Below are 22,512 nucleotides of genomic sequence, written 5' to 3' on the forward strand. Positions count from 1 at the left end.
AGTCTAACCATTTGCAGATGTAATTACAAAGGCAAGTTATTTAAAGACCCTCAGTGTTGGTGCGGCCGGAGTTAAACTCACGACCTCCCGCGTGACAGCCCGGTGCTGAACTGGGCTACCAGTGCGGTGAGGTTCAAAGCTTACGGAAACAAATTAGGGAGAAGAGAAAACTGAACCTTGTCGTTATACCTTTAAGAAAACAAGAAGTCAAACAACAGGAAACTTTTCAAATGAAGTTTTACTTTAATGAAATCTTAGCATCAATATATTTTAACCGTTTAGGTTTGGTCGTAAAAATATACAAAGCAGTTGTCTGTTTCAAGGATTGATGTTTCATTTATTCATTCTGGAAAAATCGAAATTAGACAAATTTTCGTATTTAACAAGAGGGGAGAAAATAGACTCTTTCTTATCTGTGGATTTATTTACATTTCGTTTCGTATATGCTCGATTCGAAGCCATTTTCTTTTGCTGTGAAAGAAGGAAATGTTAATGACGTTGTCTTTACTTCCGGTGTGTACCGGCCTTGGCGTTACCGAGTCCTCTCTCCGTGAGACGAACAAACGACAAACGAACGAAATATAGCACCCATGCAAAAATTATGCTCGTTTCTCCAATCACGCAAAATATTAGGTTTGAACAATCGATAAAGGTCTAAACTTTGTTCGAAAAATTGATAAAGTTTGCATTAAATAATAGACCTAATCGTCTAACTCAATGTTGTACCCAATTCAAACCCTTTGGGAATAAAACGTTTTGTTCCAGGTATTTCCATATCATTTAAATATGAATGCTACATTATCATGCAAATACAATACACAAAGAATCTTAGTCCCGAGAGATTTGAATTGGGTACAACACTCAGTTAGCCGATTAGGTCTATTAATTCAAGAAAAATCAATTCTGTTTGGAGTTAACGAAAGGTCAAAGTCGCTTACTGAGGCTTCGAGCTTTCCACAGTTCCAAGAAGTCAAACGTAATAAAATGGTTCATTTACATATTCTTTCATATGTCAGCCTTTCTTTTAAGGTAAGAACGAAAAGGCAGACATTATGTATTGGCTTGGAAGGCGTTCCCATAAACTACTATACTCTCTACTTGTCACTATCTAAAGGACCATTGGCTCTCGTGTGAACACGTTTTCTCAAACCTCGGCCGGCACAATTGATATCTCAGGACGACTCGGAGAGAAGTTGCCCACAGAACACGTGATACTCTCGTGCTTGAAATAAGACGGATCTCGCGTCTCAATGCCTCCTTTGTACTTTCGACCCTTGGAAATAGTCTTAAGAGGGTACTTAATGCGAGAATTGGAGTCGGTCATCGAGAACAGTAATCCCTTTCCTGTCAAGAACATCTTCCATTGGTTACGCACTTCTTGCTGTCTTAGGCAATGGAAAAAAAAGACCAGAAAGCCTTGAAGCGAGTTGAATATGCTGAACAGATAGTCAAACACAATTTGCGCTCGAGAAATAGCCAGTGCACCAAATAACCAGGTTAGGCCCAACAACAGCAAGATGGCGAAGGATGTGCGCGCACGCTGGTAGGACGTTGCTTTCTTCTCCGCGGAGACGAGGGTTCCAATTTTACTCAAAGAGCGCAAGGCAAGAATGAAAACAATTAAGTTGACGACGATTATGGCGAGGATTGGACCAAACTGGGAAGCATGAAAAGCAAATCCATAAAGCACACAGCTGTAAGTAAACAGACAAAAAAATAGAATCAAGGAGTTCTTAATCTTCTTAATACTTTCGGTATTCGTAGAAAAAAAGTCAATGGGTTCCTTTCACACTTTCAGATGGATTGAAAGAACGAGGGTAAAAGCAAGAAATAAAGTGGAAAAAATGGAAAGATCTATCGGTAACTTATCATTCTTACCATCACGCCATTGACAACAGTGCTGCCTATAGCTGCAACTGTGGTTTTTACGATGGGACCTCTTCGTGGGGAGAAAGTCAAAAACATTGCACAAAAATTGGCCGCACGACCATTTCTCGCGTCGCGATGGATTGATTGAGCAGAAGGCAGGAGCTAATGGGCTAAAGTGAACACGGAAATAGCCCACTAAACTTCGCTGTCCTCTAGAATTTGACACATACGGTCGAGATAAACAGAACACAATTTTTTTCGTTTACACTCCGTCTTTTACACAGTCTCTGCATATTCACTACTTGCACAATCCCATAATACACCTCTATTACCCACCAAAACTTTTGCACAACCATGGTTTGCAATTTCTCCTGGGACATGAAAATGTCCCAAGAGAAGTCGAAAACCCATGCAGGGGTAAAAGAGGTGTATTATGGGATTTGTGCAAGAAGTGAATGGAATTATTTACTTACACTTCGTCATTGCCATAGTAACTCGTTGCTACGGAGACAGTGATGGTCACTATGAGAGCTGGCAGACCCCAAGCTACCACAGACGCTTTAAGCATAAATTTTGATTGATAGGTAGCCATCACTTGGACAAATGACATGTACATGTTATAGCCCTCCACACCCATCCACATCACAGATGACAAAGAAAAGTAGTGCAAGAGAACTGCAACAATGCGACAGCCAATAAGATTCTCAGTTCGTCCAGCTCCCGCGATGAATACGATCAGCAGTAACATGAGTGATACACAAAGGCTCATTAGGATTGGTTTGCTGGTTTGTCTTGCGCAAATTCCTGTGGGGAAGAGAGAGAGAGGAGGAAGTTTGAAAACAAGGTCACACCTTGCCAGAACGAGAAGGGGGAATTCAGGGTCCAAAACTTATTTGGAACGCTAAGAATGTAGACATCGACAAGAATGTAGACATTGTGAGAAGCATATATTGCAGCAAAATATTGACCAAGAAAAAGTGTAGACCAAATATCAAGGGCCTGATCATTATAACAAAATCCTGCAAGTGTAGTCAAATACAGGTGTCAGTTCTTTGTAGATGTTAAGCAGGTTAGAATTTGAGTGATAAAATTCCGTCGGTCAACAATACAAACTTCCTTTCGACTTGAGACACATGAAGCCTGAGAGCTTCAAGTAGTACGCACTAAATTTCACCTTCAATAACATCCAACAATGACGTTGTATGTGATGTTTATTTATTGTATAAAAAAATGTGTAAAATTTTTCTGTGTGCAGTCTGGCTTGCCGCGATTAGCTCTTCGCTATTTGCAAGCCAGCCTAGTGATAACTTGAAGTGTTTGCTGTAAACAAATATAACTTGAACTTGATTCAAGTTTAACTATTGACGCGACGATCACCGGAGCAACTTAACCCATTGATGAGTAAAATTGTCTGGGGTTAGACAGAGTAAAATCAAGGGCACATAGTTTTTGAAGGGATGTAGAGGTTGTTAAAGCCATTCAAACTTCGCATACCTGAACAATGAATACGTGATCAACGTAAGGAATAGGCCAACCAGTGAAATTGCACAGCCCACATAAGAAATGACTGACAAAGCCACGCCAGGTGCACCCTTATGCGTCCTTGGACCCGAGGCAGAGAAAAGAACGGCAAAATTAGTCATGTGATCACAGTGGCATTTTGCCCTGCCTGCTTCGGTCTTTATCAGTCTGCAGCCTCGATTTGACCAATTCCCCAGGCCACCTACGAACGCAAGATGAATTGGAAGACAATTACGAATATGACGTCGGGAACCACATGGGAACAATCAAAAGTTACGGTAACTATGACCTATGCAGCGCTGATCCTAGTAAATGACTTTTTCTACACTATTTGAAACGCGGTAAGTTACTTAGGTCGTGTTCTATTGAGGTCAACCATTTTTAGTTGGTTGGGTTTCTTCATATTCTATTGGGAAAAAAACCGTTTTCGGTTGGTTTGGTTAATCAACTTTTTCAACCGGCATCATAGTGGAGGTTGAAACGGTTGAAAAAGCATTGGCAGCAACCGCTGTCGTTTACGCGGGCCATTTAAAGTCGACCGCGGGCTCCTTCCTTGTTCCTTTTGATCCTCAACTTGTCTGTAATAAGTAATAACTGGTAATAACTATTCCCAGCCAGGAGTTACCGCGTTTCAACCGAAAACGGTTGGAAAAGTGTTCTACTGGAACCCTCAACCGCTTCAACCGAAACCGGTTGTGGTTGAAACGGTTGATCCTAATAGAACACGACCTTAGTCACTGATGAAGTGATCCATCCTATGTTTTCTTCAGGGCGCAGCCAAGTGATAGCCGGATTAGTGCAAAATTCTATCCGTCTAAATCTGACTTGAAAAATGATATAGTAGGTGAGTTAGTATTCGTGATCTGAATTACGGAATTGTTATTCCGTGCTATAATCTTGGATTCAGAATACTAATTGAGGTAGCATTTAAAATGTAACGACGGAATTTCAAAGAGTCTCGATGTGACGTAATCCTGTGTTTTTGTTATCTGTCGCCTTCATAGATTATTGATATTATGAATGCTATTGAGGCCTGTTGTATTTACGCTATCTAATTTAAAATACATTTCAATTTCAATTAATGAGTGAGCGAAAACTCTTTCTTGATGTATCTCAGTCAGGTCAGAATCATTCTGTTCAGTTATCATAAATGTTCAGGGAGACGCGGCCTGTCTCTTGGTCGAGTTTCACGCTTTCATTTTCAATTCTTACCAATAGCTTCGAAATCCCAAAAGACACACACAGCCTTCATGCCATTCTCGTCCATTTTCTGTGCAGGCTCGAAAACAAGCTCAACTGGTTTTAAAAGGTTGTCGAACGTCATATCCCGAACACTGCTGGACATAATCCGACTCATAAATGAAGAGGCCTCTCGCTTGCTCTCGACATTAACCGGTACAACTGGTTGGAAAAACTTGTCATTCTGATAAACGACAAAACCAATCTTGACCGATTTGCCGATAGGATCCTTGCCTTCAAACATGACTTCCGGCAAAGTGATTGATGTCTGAACATCGTCCATCGGAATTTCGTCGATCGCCATGCTATTCGGCGTTAAATTTTCAGGGTCCGCTGCAGGTTGTTTGATTGCAAGCGTCATGCCTGGAAAGGAGTCTGGGTCTGCTCGTCTTGATTGGATGGCTACACTTGAAGTGACTAGAACCCTGGACGATTCGTTTGTTGATAAAGGAAGGTTCGTGGCTAATTTGTCTACCGCCTGAACGAACCTGAAAAAAGAAAACAAACGCAAGACAAAATTACTAGCTTGCTTGAGTTAGCTATCACCTGGTACTGTTATAGGTTCCCTGGCAAGTTCATCTGAGAATTGGACCCTATAATGAAAATAGTCCCCTTCATAAAATCTACGAAAGGAACTCACCCTTCCACTGCAGTTGTACTAGTTTATTTAGCTAGATTAGTTATCACAGAGGAGATCATCTAACTCCAAAATTTTTAAGACAAGCAAAGCAAAAGGGTGAAACTTAATAACTCCGATATGGTAACAGACTAAAGAGGATTGCCTTGAAGGGCACGACACGCCTTTGCTTTGTGCGCTTCATAAAGAGTTTGCGCATTTCTAAATGTAATACTCTTGAGATCAAAGAAAGGGTGATAAATGAGACAATGCATAAAAGGTTTGAAGAAGGAAAGAAATTCTCACTTGGTAGAAGCGCTGTTCGATCGTTGACTCTCTTTTAAATCTTCCTTCTTCATATTCAAAACGTTGTCAACAACGGTCATGACATCTTGCGCAGTCTGAGGAAAATAAAAGGAAGGAGATGACATAATGACATAACCTGTGTGTGGTTTTGCCAAGCCTACATGCAAACACACACGACGCTTGTACAAAATAAGGAAAATTCCTTGCGATTTGTTCAGTAGAGAGTTGACCCCACCAGCGTCTCGACCTGATGTTAGGTTTTTCCTTGACAACATATCCATCTTGTTTGCGCGCGAGTAATGCATATATATATCGTTAAGCTCACCATAAAATATCACATTCAATACAGGTTTGTTGTGGTCTTCTGATGTTAGTTATGCTATTGCTAGAGTGAATGATTTCATCACAACATTCTTAGACAAAAACAGTTTGAAGCAAAACCAAAAAACTCAGCGAACAGTTTGTATTTTAGGTAAATGCTAAGAATGTTGCATCAAATCCTAATCAGTGCCATTTCCTTTCTCGTTGACACCGGCGCAAAAGCAGGAGAGCAGAGAGGTTCATGGAGGATACGCGACAACACTTGTAACTCTTGACTTACATAGAAAATCTAAGTATTTACCTCATTTAATGAATCTTCCAATGAGACGATATCGGTTATGACCTCAGCTATCAATACTGCATCAGCCTCGTTCATGTCGTCTGGCTGTGACGTCAAAACTCTTACCTCTTTGGTAATCTTGACAACGTTTTGCTTCCTGATACGAATCTAGAAAAGACATATTTTGAACTTAACATATTTAAACCGCCTAAATCTTAGTAGCATTTTATGCGGATGAATAAAATCCTAAACAAAAGATAGAGCGGTTTTCAATGAGTGTTGAAAGTAATTAAATGAAAGTGAGGAATTTTGAGGCAAATGAAAGGTATAGACTATGTTACAGAGACAAACACATACCGTGCATTTTACCTTTCAAGTGAAGAAAAGTTGGGACCAAGGGATCCCCGTGTTGCTAAGTCACCTCATTAATCTGCTGCGTTGCCAGCGTGGTAGCCTTGATGGTGTAGTGGCTTAGCATGCCCGACAATTATGCCCGACTAGTAATCAGGGAGACGTGGGTTCGAGTCCCGCTCAAGGCAAAAACCAATTTTTCGGATGGATGTGTCGAAAGGTAAAATGCACGGTATGTGTTTTGTCTCTGTAACGAAAGTAATGAACGAATTGCTTTAGTTTATGATTACTTCACTCAGTGATTCGTTCAAAGTTCTCGCGTCACTTTTTCAACCAATCAGAAGTGAAACCAAAACCAATCGTGAAACTCGCTCTAAAATACATGTATCTCACCTTAGAGAGTTTGTCTAGTCTGTTGGTTCTCTCTGACTTGTATTTGCAACCGCTAGCATCTGGGTTTTCCCACAAACCACCAGCAGAGAAATTCCCTCCACAAAAGCGTGTGGCACTGGCGGCAGGAGGACCATACGGGCATTTTACGGATGAAGAGTTTGGGCCAATAGGAGTTATCTGCCACGTCATGTTCCCCTTAATGGATATTTTTCCAGTTTCTTGAGGCAGACAGTGGGCTGGGTAGGAGAAAAGTAATGGAACAGTAAAATTCAGATAAGGACGAAATCAGAGATTTCCTTGTGCAGGCATAGGACGGCGTTTCTTGCATTAAAATAATTTTTGCGTCATTTTGTAGCTCTTGGTCTACGAGAGAATATGCTAGAGGGCTAATGTTTCAGACTCGATAAATTCCTTATTGTAGCTTATCTCAAGGAATATGACATCACAAAAACCGACAACTGATGCTACATTCAGAATTGTCACGCTGGGGAGTGGAGGGTTAACATCATACCAATAGCACTCACTGGCACTTTTTATCACCACGATCTTGCGTGACACTTTAAAAGGTTTAATAAACTCTTCCATCTCTCTGCTGTCAGTCAGTTGCATCTGGAGTCTGTTGTAGTACGACGTCATATCTTCATTCTGTGCTGAGCTGTAAACTACCAGATCTAAGCCAACTTTGCCAAATGAGTCCCTGAGATTACAAGAAGAGAGATAGAGCGGTCTTCAACGGAGTGTCGAAGGTAATTAGCGAATTGCTTTGGTTTTGCATTACTTCACTCAGTGATCGTTTCGAAGTTCTCGGGACACTCTTTCAACCAATCAGAAGTGAAACCAAAACCAATCGTGGCTCGCGCGTGCAAATTTTCCTGCGCTAAAATGTGTCGGCTACGTGTAATTACTTCGAGTTTTGATTGGTTTACTGGATTGTCTCCGCCCTTTTTGATTGGCCAACGTAATTACTTTGGTTTTGGTTGTACGAAACTCGATTGAAACTGGCTCTATATGGCACTTAAAAAACATAAGAACCTGATTGACTTTCCGAATCCTTGTGATAATTTAAGTTTTTCAAAAATCCCGCGGTTTGGTCAAAGCCAATGCAAAGTGCAATACAAACACACCTCAACTTCGTCATCTTGACCTGATAGCTTCCTGATGGGTTTACTTTGTTGAAATAAATTTCCAGCTGAAACAAGACAACAGATTTATTTCCTTATTACTCTGATGACAGCTTCGAAACAGTACTCTTCGGATGTACTGTTTTAATTGTGACCAACCAAGTGAAAGCCACTAAGCATTACGTTCCTTTGGTGATTATGCACGCTGCATGACATGTTTTAACATTCACTCTACTGATACGTTTTAAGAAAGAGACGACACTTGTTAAGTTTTGAAAACATGTTTTGATAGCCAACTGTTATCGTCAGCTACATTGTGTGAGTGAATTTGAATATTAACTCTTTGGGATGAAATACAAAACTATGAATATTCATAGGAAAAGTATTGAGAAATTCCCTTCCAGGATGCAATGGCGATGGATGAAATGTTTTGGTTAATCCAAAGAAAAGCTTTTTGGAAATACCTCATCGGTCACTTTTTCTACGTTTTTCAGAGATGGAGGTCCTGCATTTGATTCTCGGTGACCTCGACGTTTCTATCTTTGAAGCACTGGCAGAAGAGGAGGCCGAACAGTTAAAACGCCTGGCGTCAAATTAGGCCATTTCTGAGTTCATGTCTGCCTTCTCTTCAAAGCGAGTCTAAGTGCGAAGGTTTTTTTTTTAAAACTTCGCACTTAGACTCGTTAAAGCAAAACTTCGCACTTAGACTCGCTTTGAAGAGGAGGCAGACATGAACTCGGAAATGGCCAATTGAAGTAATGCCACCAACGTTTTATTTATAAACGAGATTTGGTGATGATTTTAGAAAATAGGTTTACTCACATTTCGTTGTATGATGTCCTGGAAATCTTTGTACCTCGAGCTGCTCGAGTCCAGAAGGTCACCCTGATAGTTTTCATTTGCGATTGTGAATGATACTATTGACGTAAATACACCTGAAATTCAAGGAAGACCTTAGACAGCAATTATCAGAACCAGGTTGCTGACCAGCAGTTTTCGTTAAAACAATGGTTTGCTGGGGGTGCTCAGTCTTCAGTCTCGCGGGCTCAGAAAACCTGGTTGTGGTCATTGTTATTTAGGCTTTTCATTACGATAACGGAGTACAGACAGAAAAAATATTTATTAAATATTTTCGACAGACGACTGTCGTTGTAGTTGGTCAGTGGCTTCATAGCTCAGTTGGTTAGAGCGTCGCACCAGCATCACGAGGTCACGGGTTCAAACCTCGTTGAAGTCCTGAATTTTTCAGGCCTTTTCAGGCTTCTCTACGGTTTTTCTAAAATTGCGTTCATAACTGCGAGGATCATAGCTCACTTGAAATTAGCCCTTGTTACCTCAATCTTTTGAAGTTCAGCTTAAGGACGAGGCAACAAGGGCTGATTTGCGAGCAAACAAAAGAATACTAAAATGACGGGCATTTTGGAATGAGGTGTACCAGAATCAACTATCGGGGTTTGCGCGGCGCGAATGGTTCAAAGCTCCCTGAAAGGTCCATTCGGTGGGATCGACAAAAAACGCACTCCCCTCACGGGCCACATTGAGCACGTTTTGTGTCCTGCATAATATTCAGCATAACAGAATTTCACAGTCACACCAACCTTCAGTAACAAGTAACGCTGTTTCAGAGAAACTACTTGTCAGATCTGTCGAGAACTTGCAATAATAGTCGCCTTGATCTTCGTTTTCAAAGTTGTTAATCTCAAGTTGGTTTCCAAATCCGGAAACTTTTCCATTCTTGTACCACGTGACATGTACAGGTAGTGGACTGCTAGCATTACATGTTAGCACGGTTGCCGCGCCCTTCGTCAACCTCAAGGAGACTGGGTGTAACGTTATCCTTGGAGGTCCTGCAAAAACCGAGCGATATTGAATGAAGGGACGGTTCTATATTTGAAAGGACCACACACTGCCGCAATTTTCAAAATCAAGACAATGGTTCTCACTTATCAGCAGTGCGCACCTAATACAGTCACAAAGTGGGCTACTTAATTACGAATCGAAGGCTGTTTAATGAACCCGAACGAGTCGATTCAAACTCCGAAAATCCAACTGACTCGACTTAGTTCTTCAAGTAGGAGATAAGTGTAACGATCAAAGCTGATTGCAAAATGGTTTTCGTTTTTGCAACTATATGGAAACAAGTCTTTAACTAAACCTCTTACTCACCAAGACAACTCCAATACTTCTGCTTCAAAGCCAACATACTTTGTGGGTCGAAAGAACAACTCTTTCGCAGTGCTTCACTTGACCTGGTTAAAGCCATTTGCCAATTATACAAGGGCCGTAAACAGGTAATACTCGGACAATGTAACGCCTCCCCACGGATAACACCAGAAACGTTACGACAAGCGGGAACAGTTTGGTAATAGAGCCTTCGTATCTCATTGCACATATCACGAGAAATAAATGTCACACTGGCAATGTTCTCAGTTCGACCACGGTCATCACTATCTGTCACACGAACCGACAGTGCATATTCTTCCCCATCCATGAAAACAAAATCATTCGCTATTCTAATGCTTCCGCTAAATCGATTAATGCAAAAATAATTTTGCGGCTCCACAGATCCCGCATTCTCGCACACATCTTCGTTATCATCGTCATCATCGTCATCGTCATCGTAATCGTCATCGTCACGACGACGTCGTTTCAAGATACTGCGTGACTGATGTCGCTGCCTGGAGCATAATGGACATCGTTGCGTGACTCCGTCAATGTAATACCTAAAGGGCTGCATTAAGTTAACGCTGGTTGTAACGGTTACGTTTGCGACGACGCTTCCAGCTTGGATGCCGAAAGGTAAATAACGTTGCGCGTCAATTTGAAGCTTTATAGGGTTTGCATCTGGAATTAAAGAAAGAATGAAGATTTATTTGATACATTACAGTCATGAAAAAATGCATTCCAGAACTTCAACAAACTACAATAGACCTTTTCGGCATGTAAATTTTGTTTTCCCAATACAGATCATGTGATAATACTCAGGAGGCTTGGTCCTTTGTTTTGTTCATTAAAAAGAGTGCATGCAGGTTTCATGCTTGCATGCCCTTATTTTAATGAACAAAACAAAAGACCAAACCTTCTGAGTATTATCACATGATCTGTATTGGGAAAACAAAATGTACAAGCCGAAAAGGTCTATTCTGGCCACAAATCCACGGGACACATTCAACAACGCTCACAAAAATCGCTTCAACTAAAGGCGTACCTTATAATTTATAATCATTCTCCCTTTAAAGTGCCCCCACCCCACCACCCTAAGCAACGTTGAAACCGACTGCAGCTTTTCGAAATGTTTCCGGGGTTCAAATCAACATTGCATTGCAAATAGGAATGCGGGGAGGGAGGGGGAGGGGGGGGGGGGGGTGAGGAACGTCTTGTATTGGCTTCATTGGCCCAACAATTTTGTCCAGGATTGTAGAAGCAAGGTAAGCACACAACTAGCCTGTCACATTTAAACGCCTTTTACTGAGCTTAGTCTTTAGGGTGTGACTAAACTAGGAAATCGGATTCCTGCGGAAATAATGTTCCCCAAGTCCCAAAACAGGGAAACAGGCTCATTACGAACAGTATAACCTGTGATCAGGCGTTCTTTTTTTCGAGAGGGCGCGAAAAGTTATGCAAATAGCAGAAGTCGCTACTTTTGTAAAATACCTGAGCAGTTTGACTTGCTTGACATTCCCGTTTTTCCAAATGTTTTCTTTCCAGCTGGACAGTTATCACATGATGTTTCAGATATTTCATCTTGGTATGTGTCAACAGGGCAATGATTGCAAGAAATGCCAGACGTGAAATACAATCCGGGAAGGCAACCTTGTAACAGAGCAGGCTCAAGTTAGAAAGAGTACGCTGGCCTGGGAGTGTGACATGCGCCCTTAATACATCTCAGAACCTACAAAGCAGGTTTACATCTTCTTATTTACACAGACAGCAGTTCTTTTGGTCAGCACTAAGAAGAACGCCTTCTTATTGCTTTCGAACCAAGACATCCGCATTCCGTAAGTCGTCGGAAATTCAAAAACAACATTGGTTCCTAACGGCTACAAAAGTGGCCTTCAACAGCACTCTTATCAATTGACGTCACGATTTACCGCCCAAAGCATTATGGGATTAATATTTTTGCGATGCTTGTCCGCATTTCAATCCCATAATGCCTTGTAATAGGGCGTTACGATCTATTTTTATCACTTGTGGAAAATACTATCGAAAGAATGCGCCCGCATCTCTTTCGCGGTGGCCGATTTATCTTGACAAATCAGTTGAGTGACCCAGCTTCTTCCTGTTCATAATGGAAAAATACCCACGAAGGAGGGTACAAAAAAAAATTACACACACGTAGAGTAATAATAAATGTATTCAATCTCGAGCCCAAGACTCGAAAGAGAGAGAATTGGTGGGAGGTTGAGACTTATTTCTTACCACATCTTGTGCTGGAGACCTTGAATGCGCCCGCAGCACAGCAAGGTGGCGGTACGCTCCCACCGCAACACGATTCCCTGCCACTCATCGAAGAAACGTTGTAAGTTCTCGTGGAGGCCCCTCCTTGACTTATCTTCGGGGCATTTTGGTCAAGTAATCGTTTGTATGTGGAATTCAATATGTCCATACAGCTGGTGAGCGTTGAGTCAACTTGGTCATCAGCGACACTATTAGAGGCAGTAAATATTATAGGTATTTTGAAGAACACACTTTTAACTCCAGGTGGCGAGTACTCAATGCGTTTACTGCTAACATTGACTCCTTTGCATTCTGGTAAAAGACCAAGAAGACGAGAACCAAATCTAGATAAATCCGTAAATGTTTTAATATTCGTTTCAATTGTGCTGCTTGTTAGGCCTCCAGGGAAGCTATAGTGGAAAGTTATGTTCAATTTGTAGCACCTTTGGAGATTGTAGTTGCCAGACAATGAAGCCTCTGAAACCAAAAGGAAAATCAAAGGTCAGCAGTACTCCCGATCTGCAAAATATATACATACATACATACATACATAACTTTATTTCGATTCGGATTTTTTTTAGAGTAGCAAAGAATGCTAGTATCTCCGAATGTAATCTAAAATAACAATGCAAATTACACAGTAACTACGATATTAAATTACAATAGCTTAGATTATAACATTGCGATAAAAGTAAACAAAAGTATGTACAATGAGATAAGACAATAAAAAATAAAATATATATGACTTGATATAGATCCTAAAATTAGTTACGCTGGGCGCGGTTCTAAGTTTATCAGTTAAGATATTCCAGTATTTAGTAGCAGTGAATTTAAATGAGTTTTTGCCATAGTTTGTAGTGTTCACACGAGGTTGGTACAACTTATTTATACCTCTAAGCCCTTGGGTATTACGTCTCGGAATAAGTAAGGATGTGATATACGCAGGTGTTAAAGCATGAAGTGCTTTATAGACCATTATAAGCATGTCTTGTATTCTTCTTGTTTGTAAAGTTGTCATATTCAAATTGTTGAGCAGAGTTTCGTATGTGTTGTTATTGTCATCAAAAATAAGACGTAGAGCCTGCTTGTTTAGCAATTCTAATTTTCGCACAAAATACAGACGCAAAAGAAAAAACAGGATGCATGCATGGTGTAACATTTTCCTCTCAAGCCAAACTGAAGTGGTAAAGAATCTTGGACTCTTCCAATTATACAGAGGCGATTATATATATATATATATATATAGAAAACAGTCCTAAGAAAATACGGGCGCTGATTGATTAAAAATCGTGTTTCTATAACTCTATAACTCTTTTCTCGTCGCGTTGTTTTCTAAAAGAAATAGAAAACATGTACTCCGTGTTTCTATCGAGTTATAGAAACACGAGTGAAAGTTTGGGAGAACGAGAAATGCTGTGGGAACACGAGCCGCAGGCGAGTACATGTTCTCTATTTCTTAAATATAGCTTTATGGCGTTCTTTCGCAAAAACCCGGCAGACAAGCGATGGGATATAGTTAGAATAGCAGTAACACCCAGTAAGAAGGGCGGAAATTTCGTTTTCGTTTTCCGTTAACAAGCGGTTACCAAAATGCCCTGACTCATTTGGAGTTCTGAAAACAATCAAATTCCGTGCTTCTCTACAACGCAATGTTTATACATGTTGATGTAGTTCTACATTTCTCCACCGTTTTTCTTCAAGCAGCGACTTCAAGCGAAAAAGAGAACATTTGAGGTTACGAGCATGACGTGAACACCCGTTGAAAAACTTTCAAAATTTCTGCACACTTCTGCACTCTTCGCGTTATTTCAATTCCAAAAACCTGTTACACATTTTACGGAAAAACAACATCAGATAAATGATAGGTATCGTTGTTGTTCAAGGTTCCTATTTTTGCTTTAGTCGAACTCGTCGGATCATGAGAGAAAGGGCGATCTCGGGGTCATTAGTGTTCGAATTGATGACATGATCAACAGTGCAAAAAAAAAAGAATCATTATAGAAAACACATGATATACCACTTTGTTGGCCACGAGAAAAGTTTCAAACACTCATTAATAGTTCACGAGCCTAACAGCCTATCAAAACATCGATAAAACGTCACGTGTATGAGCCTTATATCCTGATAAAACACTCCTCGTTAGTATTCTCTATATAAAGAATACCAATAAGGCATAGCTTGTTTTTCTTGTATGCTAATATTCTCCTCTGAGTTCAGAGGTACATCGGCTGCGACTCGTGTTTTTAAACCCCGATAAAACACTGCTGCTCGTTTTACATAAATCATAGGTAATACTCTTGCAACTATGGAGGTAAAGGAACTTTATTTAAGTGTCTAGTCGTTCTAGCACTGGAGCACACAAAGTAAACTGAAATTAACAATTAACGCAAATCAAGTCAAATGTTGGTTTTTGAGGAGAGGGGAAAACCGAAATACCCGGAGAAAATCTCTCGGTGCAGAGTAAAGAACCAACAAACTCAACCCACATATGACGCCGAGTCTTGGAATCGAACCCGAGCCACATTGGTGAGAGTCGAGTGCTCTCACCATGGCGCCATCCCTGCACCCTCCAGTTTTAGGTCCTTCCTCCGCGCCAAGAATGGGAAACTAGTTGCTAGGCGACGGGCGAAAGGAGCGAAAGGACAACTGAAATATCAGAGTCCTAGACAGGGTGTTCAAACCTACGACCTCTGTAACAACGATTGGACGCTCTACCCAATGAGCTGACAGAATTCCTGGGAAACTTGCTACCGTAGTTTATCCACGTCCTGACAGGACAATAGGGAGCTTACGAAACGAGGACGACGACGGCTACGAGGACTTCATTTAAAAATACGAGTTCGCGTTATTCATATCACTACGAAACTATTTCATGTCGTTTCGCGTTAAAAATGTGTAGTAACTGTCGAGGAATTAAACCGGTATGAGTGAGTTGGAAGCGTAGAGAGAGAACTGAAAATTCATCGTCATGTGCTAACGTCCTCCACAGAACCTTGAATTTGGTCATTTCACGTCGTCATTTAGGAGATGACGGCAAAGAAATGTACCAAAATGTAAAACGCACGTGCAGAGCGTGCAGAGCCATTGTTTTTGCTCACTAAACCTATTGTTTTGTAGCGTCGTCGTTGCCGTCGGCGTCGTCGTTTCGTAAGCTCCCTAATGTGTCCCACTGACCAGCGAACTCTACAAAGTCATGCGCCAAGCAACTAGTTTCCCATACTACCCATGGGTGCAATACATGTTAATCATTTATAGCTAAATTTGTAGGCGCATGACATACGCGTTTTAAATCTTTCGGTAAATTTCGGTTTAAGATAACGTTCCATAATACACTCTTTGGTCGTTGGCCATGACAAAGATTCATACTTTTGCGGTGATGAGATCAACATTTGTTTGGTACCTTGCTTCCGAGGCACAATTTCAAACCATGAATTTATTACTTTATCTCTTCGTAAGCGTATTAATTCGTCTTTCAAACTCTCAGAACAAATATTCCTTTCAGGAACACTGCTCTCCCGTCAAGCAAGAACAGATATCACGCGAGAGGAACAAAAAGGTCGCACCTTTTCCTCTTTTCCCTGCATTTTCCCGCGGGAATTTGGGTGTGAGTTGACATGACGAAAATACGATGATCTTTTTTTTGTCAAAGTAAACCTGTCATAACAAACACTGGGTGCTTCAATGCCGTTTGTTGGGAAATTCTGATTGTGACGACCAGTATGCGTACCACTAAAGTACTGCATCGCTTAACTAACAATGGTTTAACTGTCAAACCGTGCGAAGGTCCCAAAAATGGGATTGTACCGGAGAAAATTCCGAATGGTCGAATTCAAGCAGAATATAAGGAGTCCTCAATATTGATGCACTTCAAAAACACATCTTATCATTTACCTCTCGAACGTTTCAGTCGCAAATGAAACCTGATAGAACTGAATTTATGACTACCGAACCATCGACGAGAAATGAATAGGAACGGTGAGAATGAATGCTACGTGGTTCAAACATAAACTTTGTTGTTTGTGATAACTTTGAACAAAACAATCATCTGAAACACAAACAATATTCCGGCACGATGTCAGAGCTCCGTAGTAGAAATGAAGATTTTAATCCTTTCAAAAGCAATACACAATAGTGTCGAAAGTTCTTCATTAGACTAGGAGATAACATGATACACGAGTATGTTTTTGTCATCAACTGAAGGATGACACCCATAATTTCGACACTTTGCATAAGGAATGGAATGCATAGACATAACAGGGAAAAATGAACTTTAAAATATTGGAAGGTCTCCGGCGGGAAAACGACGCCACCGTTTATCTTCAGGAGGAAGAACGGAGCGAACAAATAACCGGAAATTCAACTGAGTCGTTCATCGTATCATTGTGTCATAGTTTGGGATATTAAAAATGTAGTCGTTTCAGTAAATAAAAGCGAGACCAAAAGATCACAAATATTTTTCAGAATGCGCTCAAAGAACCTCAAAACTATTCTGCCTCCGCCTCTCAGGCAAGCACTGCGTTTGGGCAAATTTAATATGAACACAGAGTTAGTTTCCGCTGTTTAGATTTACGAGTGGGCACAAAGTAGTTATGCCCTGAGAAAATAGCACTCAAGAGGTAGAAGGTGCAATCACCGCCATATGTCATTATATTAGTTCTGTATCAGAAAACAAACTCCGTACACAAGACCGTTCGTTTGTCTCACCCGAGGATGGTTTGATAGCATTTATATCAACGCTGTGGTTGCGGTGTATCTGGGCTTTCCGCAGAAAAAACACTTTAACTACAGACTATATAACAATTGATTTGGAAGCTAAACTAGTAACGATCTACAGAGGAAATGGGCTTCATCATGTCTGGAGTTTGCTGTTGAAACGGCCAATATGACAAAATGTGACTAGACCGCCAACTCATTTCTTCAGTCCGAGTTTGTGTTAATTACCTACCTGTGTTCCATAAACTATGCAACGTGAAGAACAGGATGAACGCCAGTGAAACGAAAGACTTGCAATTCATGGAGCCAGAAAGCATCTTGACAACAAGACTGAAGATGTTTGGTACTGCGTACAGAAACAAAATCAGCAAAGTTCCTTTGACATCTTTGTTGACCAAGCTCAATTGAAAATCTCACGAGGTGTGTGTAATAAAATGAGTAAGGAAACTTTCGAGGAATCACAGTACCTATGAGAAAAATTTAGGTTAATGGATATGTTTTTCTATTCTAGCACGTGCCTTGAAGTCCCAAAGGCTTTATCGGGTGGATGAAAGACGAATAGGAGTATTACGTCGAATATAAAGGCTTTGTTTAGTAAATGGCAAAGGTCACTTGGGATTCGTGAGTGGCAACGTTGCAAGGTAACGCAAGGTTTGCGGAAATAACTTAATCGCCTTCTTTGGTTGCTTCCTTAACTGGCCAGCATAACAACGTTATAGAAATAAGGAGCAAATAAGGAAAGTCAAATTTAAGATCGCAAGATCACTTTTCAATTTCTCTATACCTTAAAGGGGCTAGGTCACGCTATTTTAGGTAATTTTTTTTAATTTTGTTAATTATGAGCTCTAAACGTCAAATTGGCAGAGCAATAGTCTTTCATTTGCAAAATCACGGCCACATAACAACTGAGAATGATTTCCCAGCTTTGTAAATGACATTTTGATATAGACTGATATAAATTTGAAAAAAGGTGGGCCGACATTTTTCAAATTTACCCAAATTCAATCCATTTCAATCTTCTCCAGTTTTGTCCATCCATGTCCTTTATTGGCTTCCCTGTGTTTTGTTAGAGTTCTTCTATAGTTTTGAACAGTTATTTTGATAATTTAGTTAATTCTATGACCATTCGATCAGTGCTAAAATTGCCTGAAATTGCGTGACCGAGCCCCTTTAAAAGGGGATGTCAGGAATATTTGAATCCAGTTGTGCAAGCGTGAAGAGCGCGACGCGAGGTTCCCCGCAGAGAGACACAGACAGAGAGAGAGAGCGAGAGAGTGTGTTATTACTTCAAATAACTTCGAAAATGAGAGGAAAAACCAAAGCTAATTTTATGGATATTTTCATTTAGTAAACGAGATGGACCTGTTAAAAGTCATTTGCATGAAAAATGTGGGAATATTTTCTTTACTTCGTTCGCAAAAGTTACGCTTAATTGACTTAGAACAAAAAGATTAAGTAAATGTTTCACTGTGCAAGATAATCGGCCACGTGTGGAGGCCATATATCCATAGCGCAGCGTTTCAAACGAAGGCCGGAAATACGTATGCGTTCCCAGGCAAGACTCACCAAGGACGTTCGCGAATTAAAAAGTGCTTTATCACTTCCGGGTACAATCTGTTTCATCCACCAACAAATTGAGGCTTTTAATTAAAGCTCTTAAAGCTTTTGCTATATATTTTACCTTACAACATGACAAGATAGTCGAGAAACTTAAAAGCATTTTGACATTTGACTTGCAAATCCTTTGAATAAAGTGAATTATTGTTGTAGACTAAACAGGAAGTAAGTGAACGAAAATCCCTTATTTGGAAGCAAAACATTCTGATAGGAAACAATTTAAACCGCTTGTAAATTCCAGGATGACTCGTGACCGCACTTCGTTTCATCACCACCAACTTAAACAAGAGCTCAGCCTCAGATGCTAATCGGAACCTTCCGGAGACTTCAGGCGCTTTCCATTCAACGGAATTTTCGAAAATTTCGGGTGGAAATTCACGAAGAGAATTTTTGTTCCGTTGAATTTCCACCCAAAATTTCAGAAAATTCCGTTCAATGGAAAGAGGTGTTTGTCAACTGCGGACTGCTTACAAATAGCGCTGCTTACAAATAGGCTGCTGCTTACAAATAACCTGCTTACAAAAATAGCGCTGATAAAAAAAAATTAATTCTAAGAACCCATTTTATAACGGTGAGCTTTCAGTAACTGCGAGTTAAGGCCATGTTACACGAGGCAATTTTTCTTGCAACTCGCATCGCAACAAACGTTGCGTTGCAAGTTGCGAGAAAAAATTCACGTGTAACACCCCATTTTGCAACTGCAATTGTTGCGTTGCGAGTTGCGAGAAAAGTAGAACGACCCTCTACTTTTCGCAACGTTGCGAGACAAGTTGCTTGCGAGCATAGTTTATGTTGCGAGTGACAACCCTCTGCAACTCGCAACGCAATGTTGTCAGAATGGGCCAATCAGAGCTCATCTTTCGGCGACTTAGCGCGTCCGCCATCTTGTTTGTTATTGTACGCGTTGCAAGTTGCGAAAGAAGTTGCCAACGTGTAACATACCCTCTGCAACTTGAAAGGTTTTTTATTCGTCATCGTCGCGTTGCGAGTTGCAAGAAAAATTGCCTCGTTTAACATGGCCTTTAGGGTTAGTCTGCAAGTGTGACGACACCGAATGGATACGTCAGAGATAAGTCATGCTTGATACGAATCCCTTCCATTGTCAAGTTATTTAAATAATATGGATTTTTAAAACAAGCGCTTGAAGGAACCATCGATTAAACTGCCAAATTTACTCAATTATCAAGGGACAACGAGATGCATGATTACGCGAGTTCAACTGACGCACGTACTATATTCCCAGCTCTATCCAGCCGATCGAGAAGTCCGCTATATCCAGTGAATAAAATACACCCCACTTTTAACATTGGTCAAGCTTTTGCTTCACTTCCTTCCTCAAAAACGTGCTTAGAGTGAGCATATTCATGGTTATTCGCAAGCAAATCCCTGCAAAACTCTTTGTACAGAATGAAACTGTCGGATGGTGACTTATCCACCAGAGAAAGTTTCGAAAAGTTACTTCAACCTTTCAATATTGGGGCCATGTTGAAATTTGCATGATGTAGGGAAAGTGGAATAGCTTATTACAAGATCACTTTAAGTTTTGCAGAACGGAATTGAATTTGTCTTAAGTTCTGTAAAAAGCAACTGATGTCAACACTTCGTGAACTTGTTAGTTGTAATAATGCAGTTTCGTTTTTGGGTCAAATTTTGGGACTTCTCTTGCCACTAAGCCGGCAATCAAATTTGTTCTTGCAAGGGTTCAGGCTTTGTTAGAAACGTTTGCCTATTTAAAAAAAATAAGACTCACCACTTTCTGGAGCTTTGATCTGTTTTCTCAAGTCCTTTGACGGAGTCTTGTTTTTCATGCGAAATATTATATTCTCCTTGCCGGTTTCCTTGCCTCAGAGAGTTTGTTCTTGAATACAGAAAATCCACCAAAAGAAAAAGACCCCTGGCCTCAAATGTAAATAAATAAGAATACGTTACTAACCAAGTCCTCTCCAATTCAGTGTTGTATTATTGAGGTAGATAACGGCAAATTATTTATTTTGTTTGAACTCAAAACTGCGCACTAGGAAGTGATAAATTCCCTTTACAGCCAGGGGCTGTCACTGGGCCCGCTATGCTGTAAGCAGTCGATTCGACGGATGCGTATTTTTAGAGGCAACATCATCGAGCGGTGACATAAAAATATCGATCCACGCGACGCGTTTTATGACAGGTGCCCTGCAAAAAGAGACGATGTGGGGGATAAGCAGGAAGTTTAATTTCTCTTTCCATGAACAGAGAAATTAAACGATGGTAAGGACATAATTGTCGTGTCCCGAGAATGTACGGCTTCAAATTCTGTTGGAAAAAATTACCCACGTTTCTCCGAGTGCTGACACTTCGCCGTAACTACTAATGACAGTCAGTTCCGTGTAAATTAATGTTCATTTGTTTACAGGGCATTTAACTTGTGATTTAATGCAAAAGGAATTTTTTTAAAATAGCCCGATTTAAATATCCAAGCAAAATTGCCTTGACGATGTCTCATTTCTGCATATTTTCAGGAAGTTAAATTTTATATTTCGATCCGATAAGTAGGTCATACCTGCACCCGACAGTTTCAGTCTTACAACCCAAAAGAGCCGCAAAAAAGTTCTCATGCCTTGAAATGCGTCGTGGATCTTATCCCATTTTCAGTCGCCGCCTCATCAGTGTTAAGTCTAACCTATATACATCATATTCATGAAACAGGAGCCCATGAGTATAGACTCCTGGTATAAATAATGGTGTTTTTCGCAATATTCGAAAGCATCCACTGGTATGATATCTGTCTACATTAAGGCTCAGGTTAAGTTTTTTAGAAAACAATAATAATAATAATAATAATAATAATAATAATAATAATAATAATAATAATAATAATAATAATAATAATAATAATAATAATAATAATAATAATAATAATAATATGATGATGATGACTTGACGTTGCTCGACGGCAATATCCTACCAGAAAATATTCTCTATCTTAATTTGCTTGCCGATGAACGGAGCAGCCGACCTGATTAAGAGAGTTAATTAACCGTTTAGGGAAAAGGAATGGACAGCTATCGCGTAGCCCACAGTCAACATGGTTGATGTACAAAAGCAAATATCATACAGCTCCATTGGAATAATTCATGACAGGTTGTTCCTAGTATTGAGCTGATAAGCTCTAAATAACCTGCTTCTGCAGACAAGCCACGCCTGTTGGCCTGGATGACAAAAGTATGTTATTTCTCTTCCTTTTGTTCTCTTTTAACCGCGGAGACTAAAAATATTCAATGTGATTAACTGGTCAGAACATTCTTCGTTAGGCCGAGCTCTCAGCAAGCGAGCGGTGAAAGAAATACCTAGCTTTCCGTACAAAAAGGACCAACTGCAATAACCAGTTACAAAGTTAAATATTAACTTTGTTTTCATTACAAAATAGCTCGGTAGAACGCTAACAAATGTTATCAAAATATAAGCTTCAGCTTACCATTTTCGGCAGTTCTTTTTATCTTCTCGCACAAATGTGTGTAGGTCTGTTACAATCAAAGCGACACACGAACACATAATTCTTTTTTGTAGTCATTTTATCAAGGGAAAATTGCAACAAAACAAAGCCCACGTGCAGCTGGTGGAATTGCTGATACCATGCAGGCGATGCTGCTCAGGGAAGGAAAGTCCAGAAACATTTCGGGTTTCGGGTGAAATAAAAATACATGTATTTCTTTATACATTCAAAAGGAAAACGTTTTCAGACATGGAACTTT

The 22,512-nt window shown here is 40.3% G+C and overlaps 1 protein-coding gene across 1 annotated transcript; it reads right to left on the bottom strand.

The window, feature by feature from the left end:
- Positions 1-223: 223 nt before the first annotated feature.
- On the bottom strand, positions 224-21,064 carry LOC138056707 (adhesion G-protein coupled receptor G6-like). Its single transcript, XM_068902563.1, is given in 17 exon segments — positions 224-1,694; positions 2,343-2,647; positions 2,649-2,673; positions 3,364-3,592; positions 4,603-5,117; positions 5,552-5,646; positions 6,174-6,320; positions 6,897-7,132; positions 7,421-7,593; positions 8,021-8,085; positions 8,840-8,952; positions 9,616-9,864; positions 10,184-10,861; positions 11,672-11,830; positions 12,437-12,931; positions 17,400-17,513; positions 20,535-21,064. Coding segments are annotated over 17 exon segments (4,206 nt in total). The 5' UTR covers positions 20,593-21,064; the 3' UTR covers positions 224-1,144.
- Positions 21,065-22,512: the final 1,448 nt, after the last annotated feature.

The sequence above is a fragment of the Montipora capricornis genome, chromosome 7, assembly GCF_036669925.1.
Source record: "Montipora capricornis isolate CH-2021 chromosome 7, ASM3666992v2, whole genome shotgun sequence".
NCBI classification, from domain to species: domain Eukaryota; kingdom Metazoa; phylum Cnidaria; class Anthozoa; order Scleractinia; family Acroporidae; genus Montipora; species Montipora capricornis.